The sequence below is a fragment of the Penicillium mononematosum genome, assembly GCF_028829835.1.
Source record: "Penicillium mononematosum strain IBT 11891 chromosome Unknown utg000002l:1.0-8112719.0:1.0-8118358.0, whole genome shotgun sequence".
Lineage (NCBI taxonomy): Eukaryota > Fungi > Ascomycota > Eurotiomycetes > Eurotiales > Aspergillaceae > Penicillium > Penicillium mononematosum.
In genome coordinates this window covers 2,971,224-2,990,116 of record NW_026643272.1, presented here as the reverse complement: position 1 = coordinate 2,990,116, position 18,893 = coordinate 2,971,224, and the positions used below count along the sequence as shown (strand labels likewise).

At 48.5% G+C, this 18,893-nt stretch overlaps 7 protein-coding genes across 7 annotated transcripts; 4 read left to right on the top strand and 3 right to left on the bottom strand.

Annotated features, from left to right (window-relative positions):
- Positions 1 to 267: 267 nt before the first annotated feature.
- On the top strand, positions 268 to 831 carry N7519_002907 (putative GPI anchored protein; the record flags this gene model as incomplete). The annotated part of the gene is made up of 1 exon (XM_057289685.1): positions 268 to 831. One exon carries the CDS (start codon positions 268 to 270, stop codon positions 829 to 831), a length of 564 nt encoding a protein of 187 aa, XP_057150887.1.
- Positions 832 to 4,055: 3,224 nt separating this feature from the next.
- On the bottom strand, positions 4,056 to 4,499 carry N7519_002906 (putative GABA permease (Uga4); the record flags this gene model as incomplete). Its single annotated transcript, XM_057289684.1, has 3 exons — positions 4,056 to 4,143; positions 4,200 to 4,359; positions 4,415 to 4,499. The coding sequence occupies 3 exons, from the start codon at positions 4,497 to 4,499 to the stop codon at positions 4,056 to 4,058; spliced, it is 333 nt and encodes a 110-aa protein (XP_057150886.1).
- Positions 4,500 to 5,152: 653 nt separating this feature from the next.
- On the bottom strand, positions 5,153 to 6,190 carry N7519_002905 (uncharacterized protein; the record flags this gene model as incomplete). The annotated part of the gene is made up of 3 exons (XM_057289683.1): positions 5,153 to 5,448; positions 5,508 to 5,808; positions 5,867 to 6,190. 3 exons carry the CDS (start codon positions 6,188 to 6,190, stop codon positions 5,153 to 5,155), a joined length of 921 nt encoding a protein of 306 aa, XP_057150885.1.
- A 1,757-nt stretch (positions 6,191 to 7,947) lies between these two features.
- On the top strand, positions 7,948 to 9,207 carry fhpA (flavohemoprotein; the record flags this gene model as incomplete). Its single annotated transcript, XM_057289682.1, has 1 exon — positions 7,948 to 9,207. The coding sequence occupies one exon, from the start codon at positions 7,948 to 7,950 to the stop codon at positions 9,205 to 9,207; it is 1,260 nt and encodes a 419-aa protein (XP_057150884.1).
- A 572-nt stretch (positions 9,208 to 9,779) lies between these two features.
- On the top strand, positions 9,780 to 10,770 carry N7519_002903 (uncharacterized protein; the record flags this gene model as incomplete). The annotated part of the gene is made up of 2 exons (XM_057289681.1): positions 9,780 to 10,040; positions 10,099 to 10,770. 2 exons carry the CDS (start codon positions 9,780 to 9,782, stop codon positions 10,768 to 10,770), a joined length of 933 nt encoding a protein of 310 aa, XP_057150883.1.
- A 246-nt stretch (positions 10,771 to 11,016) lies between these two features.
- N7519_002902 (uncharacterized protein) lies at positions 11,017 to 11,564 on the bottom strand (the record flags this gene model as incomplete). Its single annotated transcript, XM_057289680.1, has 2 exons — positions 11,017 to 11,342; positions 11,402 to 11,564. 2 exons carry the CDS (start codon positions 11,562 to 11,564, stop codon positions 11,017 to 11,019), a joined length of 489 nt encoding a protein of 162 aa, XP_057150882.1.
- Positions 11,565 to 16,766: 5,202 nt separating this feature from the next.
- N7519_002901 (uncharacterized protein) lies at positions 16,767 to 17,711 on the top strand (the record flags this gene model as incomplete). The annotated part of the gene is made up of 2 exons (XM_057289679.1): positions 16,767 to 17,084; positions 17,136 to 17,711. 2 exons carry the CDS (start codon positions 16,767 to 16,769, stop codon positions 17,709 to 17,711), a joined length of 894 nt encoding a protein of 297 aa, XP_057150881.1.
- Positions 17,712 to 18,893: the final 1,182 nt, after the last annotated feature.

The following is an 18,893-nucleotide window of genomic DNA, read 5'->3' as shown; positions in this document are numbered from 1 at the left end:
CCTTACGATCGACATAAAAATGGCCCTTCACAAGGCTGAGGTGATGTCGCCACTGCCACTCCAGCTGCCTAGCATCCATACAACATACGCAATTAAACCGCGTTGTTTCTATCTATAGAAAAAAATAATGCCAATTTACCAAACATACATAAGGATCAGTTCCCCCACGGATTTCCAAATTTTCATTCCACTTTACTATCTAGATCAGCTACCACCTAGATCACACAAAACCCTCCCAGTCAACCTTCCTATTTTCCAACCATCAAAATGAAGTTCACTCTGATCTCCTCCACCCTCTTCCTGGCCACCGCTGCCATGGCCTCCCCACAAGGGTTTGACGTGAACTCTATCGTCTCCGATGCCGAGGGCATCTACTCAACTGCCGTCAACGGCGGCCAATCCATCGCCTCTGACGCCGAGGGCATCTACTCAACTGCCGTCAGTGGCGGCCAATCCATCGGATCCGACGTCGCCTCAAAGGCCACCTCTATCGCCGACGCTGTGAGCACAGGCGGATCCGCTGCCGTCTCATCCATCAAGAGCGAGGCTTCTGCCGTCGCCAGCGAAGGAAGCTCCATTGGCTCTGAGATCACTAGCCGGGTTGCCACCGCTGTTTCTGCTCAGACTACATTGACTGACTCCGCCGGCTCGGCCACCGCTACCCAGTCCACTACCATAACTAGCACAACATCCACCGGGTCTGCTTCCGGCTCTCCTTCCGGCTCTTCCTCCACCTCTGCCTCTGATAATGCGGCCTTCGCTCGTCCCACTGCTGTCGGCGCTGTTGCTGCTGGTATGGCCGGTGTCCTTGGTGTCATGGTTGCACTATAAAGTATTGATATCTTTGCTCCCTTGATTCTGGATTTGATTCCAGACATGATATCCACTACGCCTTTTCTTCACGACTTTCCTTATATACTTGTTCGTCCCTTTCTTACTCGCATCTGAGAAAGGAGGTCTAATGCTGGCGTTCTTTTGAAGCTGTACATATATACTTTGGTTGTATGACCTACATTTGGTCGATCACTTCGACTATACGAACTCATGGAGCTGGTCATGGTGCCACGACTAATAGGTATGCTTAGGGCTTTTTTTTTAGCCAATTAAACACATTCCCTTACCTGATCTCACGGGCCGGCAACATTTCTCGGGTATATTAAGTGAACAGAGACATGACTTTAAAGTCCAATTAAGAGTAAACAAGGTACCAATAACGGATACAACCTTGTACAAGTTTTACATAGCAAGGAAGATCGAAAGACACAAAAACTCTTCCTCCGCCACAGATATCCCTCTGTAGCGAGCACCTGGAACATTGGGATACCGTAACACCAGATCATTCCGTGCCCGAGAGCATGATATAGTCAACATACGCTGGATCCTTCGGTCTCTCTGGTAGTGTGGATACTAAGAGGCTATCAGGGCTGGGATCTGACGACAGCAGGTTGTGGGAATCCACGTAGCTCACGAATTTGTACCCAGGGTGTGAGAAACTATCCCACAAACAGATAGGCATTGATAAAAGACATAGAGAATATCCCTGAAGGTTAAACACACCTTCGATGGTCACGTCGGAGTCTATTGTTGACAGCGATGCCTGCCACTCTCTGACTTGGCCGCGAACAGTATTCCCAAGAATTGACACGGAAATAAGGGCACGCCAGTAGGTATTCGTGCCTTACTGGTCGTGTTTTCTTCCGTCCACATGTAATCTTCATTGTCAACATGTTGGATGATAATAGATGGTTTGTAACAGTCCATATATTGAGGAGTATAGCGCAGCTTAGTACTTGGGTCATTGGCTTGAGTACAGAGAGCTTCGTGAAGTTGCACAACAGTAACCGGTGCTGGTGACGCAGTGTATAGAAGGTCTGCTAGACGGGTCGTGAAATTATTGTTAACATCATAAGTGGGACCGTTCTGATCAGAAATCTCGTTGCCTGTTGAAAACAGGTACTCCCGCGTGATGGTCATTGTTCTGCAATATTCTTTGCAGGCTGTGGCATGGCTGGAGAAAGTCGCCAGAGTAGGAAGTATCGATGAGAACGAGGACGTCTGACTTCATGCCAAGATAAATGGAAGACCATGGGATTCTAAGGGCGTCAGGCCTGCGGCTTCCACTGAGGGTCGATATCAGTATGCTGAATGAGTGCAATTCAGGGTCCTCTTCGGGGTCCTTACCAGATGTCAAACTTCCGTTCTGTTTCGGATACACCATGGCCAATATAGTGTATTACGAACAAGGTGCCCATATACCAAGTAACTTGGCGGTCCATGTCATATTCAGACGGAGTTCAAAAATTGCCTGACCTATCGCATTCAATGCCTCCTCACGAGATGTTGATGGGATAAGCAAACTAGCCGTTTCAAATCCACATTGTGTCCGAAATGTCTCCAAAAGTGCAGCTTGGGGTTTGGCCAAGTCTAGGTCGTCATTGCTCCAGCGTAGACCAAGAACGACAGCTTTCTTATATGGCCTGTAAGCCTGATGAGGCTTACTATTTATGACTCCTTGGTGCAAGGCTTTAGTGACGCTCTCAAAACTCCTTTCGGGATCACCATAATGAGTGGTCGGGTGACTTGGAGAAGGTTGCTGCCTTTTGGACATTGTGGATACTGAACAAGGACGACAACGGGTTGGAAATGAAGAAAGTGAGAATGATAACATGAGGATATCGCCAGAGTTTAAAGATGGTGAATGATGAATATGACGTAGAAAATACATTTCCTTTTTGTCTGAAGACCGAAACCCCTCCCATTGAACTCAATCGAAACACAACACTGGCTCAAATTAACATAATCTTCTTCATATCTGAAGTGATTGTCCTGCATGAAGACAGCTGACCATATATATGTAGTAAGGACTAACTGGGAGATACGCAGAAGTCAATATGAGGCACCGAATATATCCATGTGCCTTAAAGTCCCAGATGGAGAAGGTATCGAGGGACAAGACCGATTATTGTAAGGGATATACCACAAGGGTCGGGTCGAGAGAAAAGGCATCATTCCTTCTTATGATCGAAAGATCTCGGTTCATTAATAGGAAGGACATAGGGAACCGCGGCTACAATAATATTGTCTGAAGCAGTAGAATCACTCCCATCGACAGTCATCTTGGGTCCGATGTACCATCGCCGTGCGAAAATGAAATAATAAGCCATACGCCCGAACCAGACAAAGTCGTTTATTACGATGATGTAGTTCATGTTCGACACAATGCAAGTAAATTGTTAGCCATCCGATCGACCTTCCACTGTTCAAAAACATACAGGTCGGGCTGGGACCCTCAGTCGGGAACATAGACAAGAGAATACCGAAACTAAGATAGGCAACGGCAACCCAAGCAATGAGCCTGCTGAAACGGCCAGTATAGAACGCCCCAGGAGTGAACCGGTCCTCGCTCCAGACTAAGCGACAGAAAATTGGGGTGCCCTATGATAAATAGTTGCTTGCTACAAATAGCGAGAATAGGGCGTTGGCTGCTTCCGAGTTGATCAGACATAGAGGGCCTAACATAATAGAGACAAGTACTAAGCCACAGATCACGCGCACCGGTTGGTACTGGATGCGCTTACTGACGTGGTAGAAGACCATAGAATAATGGCCAGAGTGAGCTGCCGCGCGTCACTTTCCCAACTGGCAAAGAGATCACAGTCGCTACGACAAGGGCAATTTTGGTATAGATGCAAAATGTTTGGATCTTCGGCATCAGGCGGCCCCCCAAGGAGCCGCATAGCCCGTGGAAGAGAACCAGGCCGACGTAAACAGCATAGATAACGCTGCGCGAGGTGGACCATTCGTCTCCCCATGATATTGAGACGCAGGAGAGGATCACGAGCGCCGGGGTATCTACACAACAAGAGTAAGTGATGTGACCGATGGGAATGGGTATGGGTCGCCCTCACAGTCCACCAAACAGATGCCACCGATTAAACCCAATGTGTTTCTATAGCCGATCAAGAACACAATGAGCTCTTCCACTTCGGTCCGGCGAAATAACGTGTCCACCAATATAGTCCTCCAGCTGTCGGCATTGCAGACGCGAGATCAGCCTAGGTGATGTCAGTGCGATACTTCCACAGAGGGCCCCAACCAACATCCATACCATTGCCAACCCAAGCAACAAGATGAATATGCTCGCTATGAACCATCCCTATTGCATAACTCCAGTCAATCAACAGCGCAACCAGACTCACGGCGATTCGACACCTACCCAGACCATGCCAGCTGGTCCCGCGGGGAGAGAGAACGACAGGGCCGACGCGACTGAGGGTACTAGACCCATGATGCTGGACGCGATTGCGAAACCCTGTGGGATGGAAGACTGCCGAAGTTCCTGCTTGTAGGCCATCTGCGCTGGACAAAGTATTAGCGACCAGTATACCTCACAAAGGGAAGCACGCTACTATACCCAGCAGCTGCACGTCCGCAGCGTCTGCACTTGCATCCGCCACGACCGGTGCGACTGCCTCGGGGTCGACAGGTTGCGGGTTCATCATGAAGACCTCGACTCATGTTGTAGCTGTTCGGATGGGGTTGGCGGGTATAGGTGGTTTAAATGCCAAATGAACTTGGGATCCAAGTTAAGGGATGCGGATTTTGAAACTCATCCTTCAACACCAAAAGTCGAGACTGACCAACCATCTGTGGCGGGCTCCAATAATCGCGGCTTCGTGCAGGAAGCAGGTGGCGCAGAGTGAAAGATTATAGCCCTTGCGGTTTAATTGCAGAGGCGCAATGTGAGACATTCTCGTCGACTTCATGTCTTACGATTGTTTTTCGAATGTTAGCGCTATAAGGATGGCTGATCTGCACGATCCCGAGGCAATTACAGCCAACTGCAGTCTATTGGTTTGCACGAGCTATATGCGTGCAAACTAGGCAAGCTGAGTTTGGTTGAGTTTGCCGACCACCCCAACTCCAGTATTCGATCCATAAGTAGCAGTCATTGTTTTGATATGCTTGCAATGAAATATCCACACTTATTGGTAATGAACTATTCCAGGCCTCATTGCCAGTCTCAATATTGACTCGGAGCACGTACCAACCACAATTCATCCAGGACCTACGTTATATACATAACAAGGAAATTGTTCAGCGCATTCAAGGCTGCCTCGGCTATCGCCATCTAAACGACAATAAAGCACCGTCAAACACGCTCATCGGGCGGGATATCTCTTCTGGGATTTGCAACATTAGCGGTGATGGTATGTTCCGAACCAATCAACGACTCCTTTCTGGCCGCCTCTTCCTCGTTATAATCCTGACCAGGGTTGATCCTCTCCCAGCGCACGAAACAAAGGATTCGATAGAAAGCGGAGGCAAGAAGGGATCCGAGCAAAGGACCGAGCCAATAAATCCAGTGGTATCCGGGAAACGAGCGGTTGATCACATCTGGTCCCAGGGAGCGAGCAGGGTTGAGAGAACCTCCGGTATAATAATCACCTAGTGGGAAGGGTCAGCACGATACGCTATAAAGTAATCTGAAAATGATTGTTACTCACCTATCAGTTCTGCAACAAAGAAAGCCAGACCAATTCCGACTGGAGCTAGATAGGTGGACTTGTGTTTTACCACCGCTAACATTATGATAACAAACACAAGCTGTGCCGTCAAGAACATCTCAATGAAGAGTCCTTGTACAATTGACGCGCCACCGCCGAGTCGGGTCGCGCAGTTTAGCGGGCCCGGAAACAGGGCACTCACCACGCCCGCCGCAGCAATTCCGGCGACCAGTTGCGCAGGAAATACGAACAATCCCCGAAGAGGGGGCATGCCACCAGTAAGGCAGAGAGCAAGTGTAACCTGGTGAAGGTCAGCTACAGATATTCCCGTTTCGATTCCAGTGCGATGATGTACATACAGCCGGGTTGAAGAGACCACCTGTGACTCGGAAGAACGCCCAGACATTGACCGTCAAAGCAAACCCAAAAGAAAGCGCCGAATACATCAAATTAGAAGTATTCGGTGGGGAACCGGGTGGTGGCATGGGCGTATTAGACACCTGCGTGCCCGCGAAAGAAAAGAAAAGAAAAAGGAAAGTCCCCACGAATTCACCCATTAGGCAGAGCAAGTTGTACCGCATCCTGTCTGGGAGCCGCAACATGGGCAGCTGGCCATTTCCACCGGAGCTCTGCGTCCCCTCGAGCGTCGAGGTATCAGACGAGTGGCGTTTCTTGAACAGCATCGCGAGGGATGAGGGAGCTGGAATGAAGAGAACTAACTGAAGTCAGAGTTGACTAATATCTCGTCAGAATGGGACTACCCCAGCCTCTTCTAATATTCATCATTCTTTGTACTTTATAACCGTTGCAAATCGCAGACGTCACTACTCACTACAGGGGCGTCTGCAACTGGGCCATGTGTGGTCGATTAGCGCTTGACTTGACCGCGGCTGAGCTTATTTTATGGCAGTGGTCCTCTTTACCAGGTGCGATGGGATAGGCCCATGTTTATGTCCCCGTATAGAATGGGATAATAGAGTGAGTATTCTGAGTTCGGTGGAGTCAAGAACCGTTGAATGGGGAGCATCCGGACTTCCGCAGACGATTGTGGGGGTCAATTGTCTAGACCTTCCCATACGTCATTCTCAATGGATTGTCCAATGGTCGATAGATATCGGTCTCCTCCGGGTTTTCCTCGAACCCTGTTGTTGGGCTAGCGTCAAGCATCGAGATCTAGATCGTCCGACGGATCTCGCATGAACGCTTTTTTAAGGTTTGACAGCTCGGGATGTACCATTGCTCATACTCAATCCACACATACGTCGGAGTGTTCGCGGATTAGGTTTGCCGACCGAGTGAATCGCCTCAAAGATGGTGAAGGATTGGACCATGATAGGATGTCGGACCTAACCGATGGAGATGATGAATCGTCGATCCAGCAACTCGCATAGCCAGGACGGCTAAAACGGCATCGGCCCTAATCCGGGTAGTTGATATCAATTCATCAATTCGTACAGAGTTCCAACGAAGTACCGAGGCATATCTTCTGCCTGACTCCTAAGGTCACCTGGCAGCTTTAGCAGGCCCCGGGCCAAACGTGAAGAGTAGGTAATCCAATCGTCAAGTCAGGCAGCCCCGACCGCATGGACCGGCAGAAACCGGGCCGTTTGGCGCCGACGAGATTCTCGCGCGTGGCGTGACCGTGTGCGACGACACAATGTGCAGGATGGTGTGCACACACATAGAGACCGGGGGCGGGGCGGGAGGGGCCTCATCGACATGGATATTTGTCTCTATTTTGGGGAAGCATTTCCTTAGACGAGTTGCAAGATGTTCTGCCAAATCATGGGAAGCGGTGAGGCGGAAGAGCAGAGTCCGCCTTCAGGAAGATATCCAATAGGAAATTGAGTTATTCCTGGAGATTTCTAAGGTTACAACGAACAGCTGGTATGATCTATTGGAACTCAATACTTCTGTCCTCCAGGGCTGTTCCCTTGAAGAGTTGTCATCCTAGTTCCGACGACGGGGGTTGGATCGACACGTAGGGGGTGGGTCGGATCCTACTCTATCATATATAAATACATCATGTAGTTATTCTTATTCAAATATACTCTGTACTCCGTAGAGTTCAGGAACGGAACTTAGAACATGCGACGCAAATTTACTGACAAGTTATAAGTTGCAAGTTGCGAAAATAGACCGAGATAATCCCTTTCTGTCCCTCCGCGGAGCTCTCCGCGGAGATATCTTCGCTGCGGCACTGAAAATACTCAGCGATCATGCCAGACGCCTTCCGAATTTTCCAAAACCCGTTGACGTTCTAGCGATCCGGTTACGGTGGAGATGGGCAACTAGACAACCAACCAAACGCAACCGGTTTCTTATTACTCGAATATTCCGACTTCTTATATTTAAGCCCCTACCCCGGTCATTGAACAGTCCAGACATCGACCAAACAATTTCTTTCCTCAATTGCCCAAATAAAACTGATCCATTCATCATGGGTTCCAATCCGGGAATGACCCCGGACCAAATTGCGCTCATTAAGGCGACGGTGCCCGTTCTCGTGGAACATGGCAACACCATCACGACTGTCTTTTATCGCAACATGCTTGCCGCCCATCCGGAGCTGAACACCGTGTTCAACACTGCCAACCAGGTCAATGGCCATCAACCTCGCGCGTTGGCCGGTGCACTCTACGCATATGCATCGCATATCGATGATCTCGCCGCACTTGGCTCCGCGGTTGAGTTGATCTGCAACAAACATGCCTCTTTGTATATCAAGCCCGACGATTACAAGATCGTTGGCAAGTACCTTCTCGAAGCCATGGCGGAAGTCCTCGGCGCGGCTTTGACCCCAGAGATCCACGACGCATGGGCTACGGCCTACTGGCAGCTCGCAGATATCATGATCGGCCGCGAAAAGCAGATTTACGAACAGGCCGAGGGTTGGACTGACTGGAGAGACTTCAAGATTGTGAACAAAGTCAAGGAATCCGAGGAAATCACCTCATTTTATCTCGCCCCCGTTGATGAAAAACCGCTGCCGGCTTTCCAGCCTGGCCAGTACATCTCCATCCAAACCTACGTCCCAGCTCTCCAGTACCCGCAGGCCAGGCAGTACTCACTCAGCGACCAGCCGAAGCCGGACTACTATCGCATCAGTGTGAAGAGAGAACTAGGCCTCAGCCCTGCCGCTCCAGGTGCTGCCGCCCATCCGGGTTACATCTCGAATGTGCTACACGACACATTCAACATTGGCGACAAACTCAAGGTGTCGCACCCCTGCGGCGACTTTTTCCTTGCCCCTGCTGACTCAGAAACCGGTAATCCGATCGTGTTGATCTCTGCTGGCGTGGGCCTAACGCCACTGACCTCGATGCTCAACACATTGATTTCCAAGTCGCCCGCGACGCGCAAAGTCCACTTTATCCATGGGGCACGTTCATCGGGCGCGCGTGCTTTCAAAAAGCACATCTCCGAGCTTCCAAAGCAATTCCCCTCCATCCATACGACGTTCTTTACGAGCCATCCCTCCGAGGGAGAGACAGAAGGCGTGGACTACGACCATGTCGGGCGGGTGGACTTGACCAAGTTGAAGGATCAGGACTTGTTCCTTGATGATGCCAAGACTGATTACTATATTTGTGGACCCGGAAAGTTCATGACCGATATGGAGTCGGCTCTTAAGGCCAAGGGTGTGGGTGCCGATCGCGTCAAGATGGAATTGTTCGGAACCGGAGGTATTCCTCATTGAATACATATGTATGGATCATGATCAAGCCAATTTTGTTTCTTAGTTTTTAAAGTTGGCAGGTATCGGTTTGGCGTTTAGAGGCATATATCTCATCTCTTGAAATTTCAAATTACGATTGACGAATGGAAGAAGTCAAGCTCACTACCCGAGGTTCCAAGGTTCCAAGGTTGGATTACCCATCTGCTGAGCAAGCAAATCAAGCTTAACTACCTAAAGGGGATAATTACACCTAGTTGGGTAGGGATCCATGTACTCCGTACTCCGTACTTGGATTTCCACACAGCGGGGAAGCTTCCAAGGTTAGCGCCCTGGAGCCCTGGGTGTATTAATAATCCTGTCTATTAAAAAGGTAATCGATCGACATCCATGGATCCATAAAGAACTCCATACAGGGTCATTTGATTCGGTCATTGTTGCCATTGACCGAACACTGATTTCCATTTATAAGCATGAAATGTAGGACATAAAAGTTTCCTCTTGAAAATCCTCCCAGTCGAGTGTACCATCAAAGACCTTCCGAACTACAGCCTACCAACTGAGGCGCCCTTCTATCATCCATCCCCTATATCAAAATGGGTGTCAAAATCGGCGTATTCCCCGCCTCTGGGGCCCTTGGATCAAGCATTGTGAACCACCTAGCGAAACTAGTCCCAGTGTCCGACCTGGTTCTGGTTGCCCGATACCCCGAGAAACTGCACGACCTCCAGCAAGCTGGCGCTAAGGTACGGAAGGCCGACTACGATGAGCTATCGACATTAGACACAGCCTTCGAAGGTGTCGATGTCTTGATGCTGATTTCATATGCGTCATTCGAGATAGATCACAGGATCAAGGTAAGGAGAGTCGAGTGAAATTACCCACCCAAGTAGTTCGTCTAACAACGATAACCAGGCGCACCGTTTAGCTATAAATGCGGCCGTCAAGAGCGGTGTCAAGCACATATTCTACTCATCTCTTGGGTTCGGCGGTGATCTAACCGACCACAGCATCGCTCATGTGATGGGTGCCCACATCGAAACAGAGAAGTACCTCTCTTCCCTGCAAGACACGATTTCCCGCACCATAGTCCGCGAGGGTCTGTACACCGAATCTTTCCCAATTTATACTTCGTTCTTCGATCCACAGAATCCAGCGGACGATGTTGCGATCCCTCATCCGGGTTCAGGCCCAGGCGTGGCGTGGGTCAAGCGCGATGAGCTGGGCGAAGCAACCGCCAAGTTGATTGTCTCGTATGTCAATGATCCGACCAGCTTCGAGTATCTGAACAAGGCTGTTCTGCTCTCTGGGTCTCGGGAGATCTCTCTTGCGGAGACGGTTGAGATTATCGGTCGGGCTATTGGGCAACCGCTCAAGATCCGTGAGATCTCTGTCGATGAGTATGTGAATCTTCCTCAGATTGGTGATAAGCATACGTATCATGGGGTTGATCTTTCGAGGGAGTGGGCTACGGCTTGGGAGGCTATCAGGCGGGGTGAGACTGCAGTTGTGTCTCCGGCTCTACGTGAGATCTTGGGACGTGAACCGGAGAACTATGAAACTACTATCAAGGCCTTGATTGGATGAGCATTTGCAGGTTGCTCTGATTCGAATGTGTGTCTCCGTACCAAGGAATTAAATAGATCGTTTTCACCTGAGATCGAACCAAATTGCAGGAAAATCAGCTGATTGAATATCTCTATTCGTCATTTCTATATACTATATGGACTGTTGAATGAAATACCCAGTAGTAGAGGGATCCCACCAAAATGAAAAGCCTCTCCCAAAGCACAAGCAACTCTTATCGACTCAGCATCAAAACCGAGTAGACATTTAGGCGGAGTAGTTCTTCAATTCCTTAACATAGAGCTTCTCACTGCGGTACTCAGCGTTGTGAGCAGCGTACCAGAAGATCTCCTTGACCTTGTTGTCGCCGTAGCCATCAATGGCGAACCAAGCCTTGCCACCATGGGTGAATAGACCCTCCTCATTGACACCGAAGCCAGTGAGGTTGCCGCCCTCGGGGACAGCACCGGAGTGAGGGAGGGTCAGACCGAGGGGCGAGACAGAGTCTTCGACAATGTAGAGGTTCTGGAAAGCGGTAGGAACAGCTTTCTTGGCAGTGTATGAGACGAGGCCGTTGGGGCTGCCGCCACGGACTAGAAAAGGCATATTGGTTAGGAAGTTGAATCGAGGGCATGAAGGTCTGGATGCTTACGGATCAGGATCTCATGAGTGGTGGTGTTGGCACCAATGTAGGCGTTCTGGCCATCGGTCAGGACGGTATTACCGCCCTCAGCGACGAGAGTGAAAGCGTTGGGAAGGTTGGCAGCGCTAATAGCGCCAACGAAGGCAGTGATGGTGGCGAGGGAGAACTTCATTTTGAGTGTGAAATGGACTTGTAGAATAGATTGGTGGTAGACTTACCGAGAAGAACTCGGTTCTTATATACCCGAGAGCTATATCGATTGATGTATAATACCTCGACTCGTTGTCATAAAATTGGGTACGATACTATTTTTAAAAGAGTGGCCATTCTAAAAAACTCAGCCAGTTTTATTGGACGCTCATTTCGCGATATTGAAACATGTCTTGCAACCCCCCCTCAGGACAAAATGATTTACTCCGTATTTCGACAGACATAGCGGTCTAGTCCCGTATCTACAGGATCCTACATATCTGTCAAAGGAGAGAGAAGTCTACGACGCGAGAGACTTGGAGATGCGTGGTTTGTTGAGAAATTGAATTGTCGATGAACCAACTTGCTAGACTACAGATTTCGGGATTTGACAATATCATAATATTAATCTACCACGTCTACCCACCTAATCCTGAGACATTGAATGTCACCCAAATCCCTAACAGGTTCTGCGTCTTCGGTTAAAGCCCGGGTACATACTTGTGCAGTTTCTTTCCGGAAGGAACCTGAGTTCACTAAGCCCCTGTCGATCTTCAGGATTGAGTGGAGAGTCAGTCTGAAACATTACCTTTCTCGACTCCTATCCTATGTACGGAGTAGTGCTAGGTTCCCAATTTAGACTGACTCTATTTTTGAGTCCGGCTATTGCTTGTTGCTGACTATATCCGACCCTAACTCAAAAGTTGTAAGAGTATTGGCCCGAAGGTCCCTGTTTGCAAGAGACTTGTTGAACCCAAAGTATGGCTGATCCAAATTAGGCTCAAATGAGTACAGCCACCATTCTCGAATTTTCTTGCAAGGTTTTCTTCAAATGCTTATTTGGGACCAATGACACCTATATCCGGTTGGACCCCACGAGCCTTTTCTTTAATCCAAACTTTAATCAATACTCCGATTGTATGACATCATATATATTTCGCCTTCCCAGGTAGCAGTACTCGGCAATAATGTGTCGCGGTCCGAAATCGAGCCAAACTTCCACAATAGATATAAACCACAACACACTGAAGCCTTCCACGGTTCATCCGGAAGGCAGTGTGGCTACTACTGCGGCTATATTGGACATATGAACGCAAGTCACGTGCCATTTCTCATCAGGAGCTATGCAATGCACATCTATTACGTAGCTTTAGCCAGGAAAATACTGAGATATATAGAATAACATCTGAGGTATTAGTGGGATATACTTAGATAAGATATATTTGCGCAAGGCAATCTGCCCAGCCCTGGGGATTATCGAAGAACATACCTGACCACGTGACCCATACATCTATCCCTTCGGCTTTTAGTTTTGCTTCACTTACACTCTGCAACCAGGAAATTGCTTGTAAAATATCAGGTTACAAAGCACTCCTCTTGCTCAAATTGACCATGTTGCAGAGAGACACAATTTTATAACCTACATACGCGAAATTTTACACATAGACACAGCTAACAAAGCTAACGCCTGCGCCGACAGCAAATTTGCCCCGAGCATGACCCCAGTCTGCATTCCAGATGCGCTTCCCATTCTCCTTACTGTACGCCATGCAGGGATCAACATCCTCAGTTGGCCAGGATGCCGTGCCTGCCTACTTCGTACCAATGGGGTTTGTCTCGGTCGGGTAACCAGTATCTCATTCGATTATTTCCACGTATTGATAAAATTGTTCGGGCTCGATTTGGTGGGCTTGTCGAAGGCACACTAGACCTCGGCAATAGCGAGGTTTTGCAGACCCCCAGCCGTTCATATTGTTGTTCTGGAGACCTCACGATTGCATTAGCCTTTTGATCAGCTACATGGATTTGGTCAAATATGCGCGCATTGAGCCGCAAATCGATGAATACACTCACCTTGCGACAAGACAATTCGTTTTCCCTGAAATGATCGTAACTCTTGTTCCCGATATATATCAGAGCCTAGGGCGACGCCTCTATTGCTCCATCATGTGCATCACAGCATAATGACCACCTCTTTAACCTCGGATCATCCTACCGCGCGGTCGAGCGCGGTCGAGCTGTACATCGCTTAATGCGGTTGATAATTTACGAAATATAGTAGTGGAAACGAGAACACATTGTACTCCGTACACTGACACGTATTGTAAATCGCAAATTAAAAAGCGGATCACGCATTTAGATGGGTACCCGTAAGTGGGACTTGCTCAACCGTATGATGTCCACGGGTATATCTGATTTGGGAGTTACATCCGAGCGTAAGTTGTGCATCGTTCAGCGGAACTTCCACTAGTCGGATGCAATTTGACTTGCTAACAATTTGCACGAAGAGGCAAGGTCTATCTTTTCTTCTGACAAAAGAACTATAGCAAGAATTGAACACATATTATATACAACACTTATGGTTATCGTAATGACGGACTATCGAGTTTGAGTGGCCTAGGGTCAAGAGCAAGTTTCATCAGAATCGCGTAAACCAACTGGATGTACTTGGCAGTCGGGAAACAGGCGAGAATCAAGCATTGTTACTGTTGTTGATTGTCCATGCCAGGCTCCAGATGTTATAGTTCAAAGATCCGGTGGCATATATAAATTATCCAAGATGGGAAAGTTGCCTTCTGTTGCCTGAGTGCGAGTGAAGTGTAGCCTCACAGTACAAAGACGGCAAAGATTTTATCCTCTATAAATCCGATCCCGGCAGCGCTATTTTGGTCAGGAGCCATCCGAGCGACTGACGAAGATCCAGCCGCCGGGAATCAAGATCTAGGAACGATAGTCGGGACTGGAATCGAGTCAAATCCGTGTATTTTGTGCAGATGACAGGTCTAGCGCCCGTTATTGCTCCACTGGGTTAAGGCGTGCCGGGTGGACTGACCCTCTTCCCATCTTGGAACGAGCCGTCACACAGGGGTAAGGGGTCACCTGCAGTGCACTGAGCTAAGCCTCGGTTGATGACTCGGTACAGGCCTGGAGTGCAAATCTTTTAAGGTTGTGATAGATCTGAGATGTCAAGGGGAGATGCTGGCTATTAGCCACAAAATCTAACGATGCACATCATTGTTTGCAATCGTCAAGAACCGTACCGGAAAGACTTCCCCTTCGAATCTTGGAAGAACAAAAAGTACGATCGGATCGCTCCTCCGCCCCCAGCATCGGGGATTACCAGCAGACGAACCCTCATGCCATAAATGTGGAACTGTTGACCGGAGGCCAAACTGGAACATGGATTCCGTCTACAATTCGTGTGAAGTCTTTGTCACAGGAGCAAGCTTCTCGTATAGACTCGGCGGACATCGGGTTCGAGAGTACAATATAGGGCAAAGGGCAAAGGAAGGAGAGTATCCGAGTCACCCCACTGATCTAAAGGTGCAAGTGGAGTCGTTTTGGGAAGAATTTTGAATAAGCGGGATTTAGCTGTTTCCCTACTGGACAGCACGGAGGCCAGTCGAGGCGGCATATTACGGAACCTTTTGAATACTCCACGTCTAATTCTTACATAGGTACTCCGTACACTTTCTTTATTGTCCAATCCAAGTAATCTTCCAAGGTTGCTTGTTACATCTGAATCCGATATATTTGTTTTATATGTGCTTTTTGAGTGTGAAAATCATGAAAAGAATACAAAACCAAGTTTGCTGATTTTAGTGAGACTGACAAAAGTACTAGACTGATACTTAGACCTCGTGGACTTTGCCACAAGCAGTAGGGTAGAAAACTGACAGCATTACCAAGAGTATGCGTGACCTTTCCAGGGGAAATTATGGAAGTTTTGAGCCTGGAAATTGCATCCCTATTGCGCAAATTATGCCAGTGGTGTTCTCAATTCGGCGGGTTTAACCAGTTTTGGCATGTCAATGTTCATCATCATTACTATTATATGGGTCGGATATGATATCTCAACGTTCCCTTAGCTCTTATACAACTTTCTGCAGAGGCTAATGACGTATATTCTAGTTGCATATATGAAGAGATTCATCCTTCAGGAAAGAGATTGCCTGACAGGGTGGGCGACAGGAGATCGCCAAAGTGTACGTGGCGATGCAAGCAATCAGCAGGATATTCTGTCAAGAAAAGGGTATGACTTTTACCGGATAAGGGTAAAGAATGTAACGATGCAAAGCCGAATAGATGCAGACTCCCTGCGTACATAATTCTAGTCTGTACAATCAACGTGCTTGTTGCTATCCCGGGTTTGGAGGCCTTCCCTGGATTGTTAATGTTAATTTTGCCGCTTTCACGAGGACAGTAACGAATTAATATAGGGCAGCGTATACCCTGGTAAAGCTGCAAAGTACTTCTGGCCATTTTACTTCATGGTCATCTAGTTCGTCACTAGTATGGAGGAACCTCGTTCAGTCCTAGTGGACGAATCGCAAAATGAATGAAGGAAGACTGCAAGGACTGAATGTGAAGAAATAATGATTCCCATGAAAGTACCAAAGTACCTGTCAATTGCCGCTAGTTATAAGTACCAGGCTAAGGCAAAAGATAATTGATGAAACAGGTTAGGTATGTTGTATATAAACTGTGAAGCATACCACTCGGCATTGGCTTCACCCCTACACCTACCACCTAGTACATAGATACACATGTAGTCAGGGCTCAACCTTGGAATTCTATCCATGGATGACCTGCTATGAAATCAGCGAGAGAGAAAAGATTACAAAGATATAGAAAGAAAAACTTGAACGAAAGTTACGAGATGTACAACCTTGGAATTACATAAATTACATAAATTATATTAATTACATAAAACATCGGCTCCGACACTCGCCGGAGTCTTAAGGCCCAGCCCACTTACCCGCGACATCCACTTTTTAACTTCCAACGGTTTCACACGTCAGGTCGGAAAATGTACTCGTCGGAGCCGGCCGTTAAAGATCTTAGGGGTGAACTCGGCTTGATCGCATCGAATAGTGCAAGCGAGTGGAGGGCTAGGCCATTTTCGACAAGGTCTGGTCAAGATCTGACATCACAGGTCAATATCGGCTTCGTACACAGGTGTAATCGTCTGTTCCGGATCACCTTCGTACCCCTGTTTTTTTTCGGGGCACACTCTGGGTTTATATAAATGCCCCGCGACCGAAACCAATCTCCTGTTCCATGATATCTTCAGTTCTGATTTATTTATAAATCCTCGATCCTTCGCCACCCCTTCATTATAGTACTTCTCCCAACTACTATATATTCCAATACCACTGCCTTCGAGGCCAACGTATGATCCAAGATGTGTATCATGGCTTGCAACCGATCCAATGAGATCCCCAACCTCTCCATAGACCAGGGGACCTACCTCAGCCAACACCTGAGTCCTCAGTCTCGACCCGCCGACTTCTTCGACAGACCCGACCCTCTCGCTGCCAACTGGAGCTATGACAGTGCCATTGACCTGTTCTCCGTCAACCCCGCCGATATGGAGCCCGTGTCATTCGACTTCGCCGACAGTCTCACGAATCTTGAGTCCAAGGATCTCTTCAATGACCCATTTGCTGGCTCTGGGATTGGTGGGTTCACCATGCCCGAGGATGCAGCTTCACTATCATCGGTACGTTTCTCTGCCTATCAATGTCTTGACGCAAAGCTAATCTTCCTAAAGGAATTTGAAAGTGACGATCAAACATGGCCATCTGCTGCTGCCCCACAATCCATCGACTCGAACGCGTTCGAGACCCAGCCGACAAAGCAACCTTCAAACTACACCTCTTCTCAACCTCAAGCACAGAACAAGACTCGCTCATCTTCAACAAGATGGTCATCGAGTCCAGAAGTGAAGGAAGAAGAGATTGCTACGCCCCAACCCTCCAAATCCACCACATCCCGCAAGACCCGAAGCTTTTCCCGAGACTCAAACCACTCCTCAACGGGCGGCCAAGACCCTCAAATGCGGAATGCTGCCAAGCGTGCCGCCCATAACATCATCGAGAAGCGCTACCGCACCAATATGAACGCCAAATTTGTTTCCCTCGAGCAGGCCATCTCGCCCTCCGGTGTTCAAAAACATACCAAGGTTGGCGCGGGGTCTCTCAAAAAGTCCGAGATTCTTACCAATGCCCTTGCCTACATCGATGGCATTCAGCAGGAAAACCAGGCCCTGCACAAGGAGATCGCACTACTCAAGCAAAACTTGCTACCTGGTGGAATCTGGCGACACTCCAAAAACCCCCGACTATGATCAGGTGCATGCCGATCATGCCACAGTGATGCTGCCACCTCAAGTATCTTTTTTGTTCTCATGACCGCGACGAGCGTTGTATTCTTAGAGTAGCCGGACAACGTGGTCACGGTCGGCGTTTCGTTCTTTTTTGCTTTGTTTTTCGTTTGTTTCCTTGTGGACTGGTGGAGGCGTTCGGATCAAGTGTTATTTGGGCTCGGATGTGGCCCTCTCTCATCTCAGACATGATTTGATTTTCGGGTCCTGGCGACCACAAAAGTGTTTTGTGACTTGTGATTCCCCTTCATGGACGGGAATACCTCATGGATAGTATCCTAAAGCATTAATATAATTGCCAAGACTCGGATAATTCATTTTGCTCAAACGTTCTCCTTTCGTGATTGTGTGCGGGTATGGCCTGATCCTTCCTAATATGGAAATAGTTGCGCTTGGTGGTCCCATCCAGGTATACATATACAACATATATATACCTGTAAGGTAAGTGCGGTTCCTCTGTCTGTGATGTCTGTGCTGGGCTGACTTGCCACTCTCGGTTAGCAAAGGGAATTCTCTCCAACTCGATGCTCAATGAGTTTGGTATGATGACTTTGCCCCGACCTTCATCCATATCGCCTTCGACATGGTCTTGACCTGCCTCAGGCCACGCTCCGGATAATAGTCAACTTCTTCAACTGCCAGGCTCATATTTAGCGGACATGATCAGTCTTAAAACCAAGTTGAGCAGTGTCGGTATCGCCTTAAGGGGCACCCTTGGCTCTCAGCCCCTGACCTGGGGGAGGGGATAAGATAAGTGATCTAGCATCGGATATTGCCTACAGTGCCGAGCAGGAACTGTGGAGGGGGATGGCGAACGTTGCATTTTTGGCTGGTCAAAGAGCCGGCTGCACTAATTACCTAGGTACAACAGGCAAGCGGAGACCAGAATGATTCCGGAAGCTACCTATCCAACTCTGTGGCCCAATCAGGCATGTCCAGTTCCAATATTCCCCGTTCGGATTAGGCTGCTGTGTCGTGCCTGAATATCACTGCAACCCCTCGTCTGCACGGCTTCCAGCAGACGACTATGCACACTGCCCCGTCTATCACGGATACGCCATAGCGACATTCAAATCGAACCGTTCCGGAGCTCATGGAGCTGTTTCCCAACGGCGCATACTACGGTCTCTTTTTCATTGGCCTACG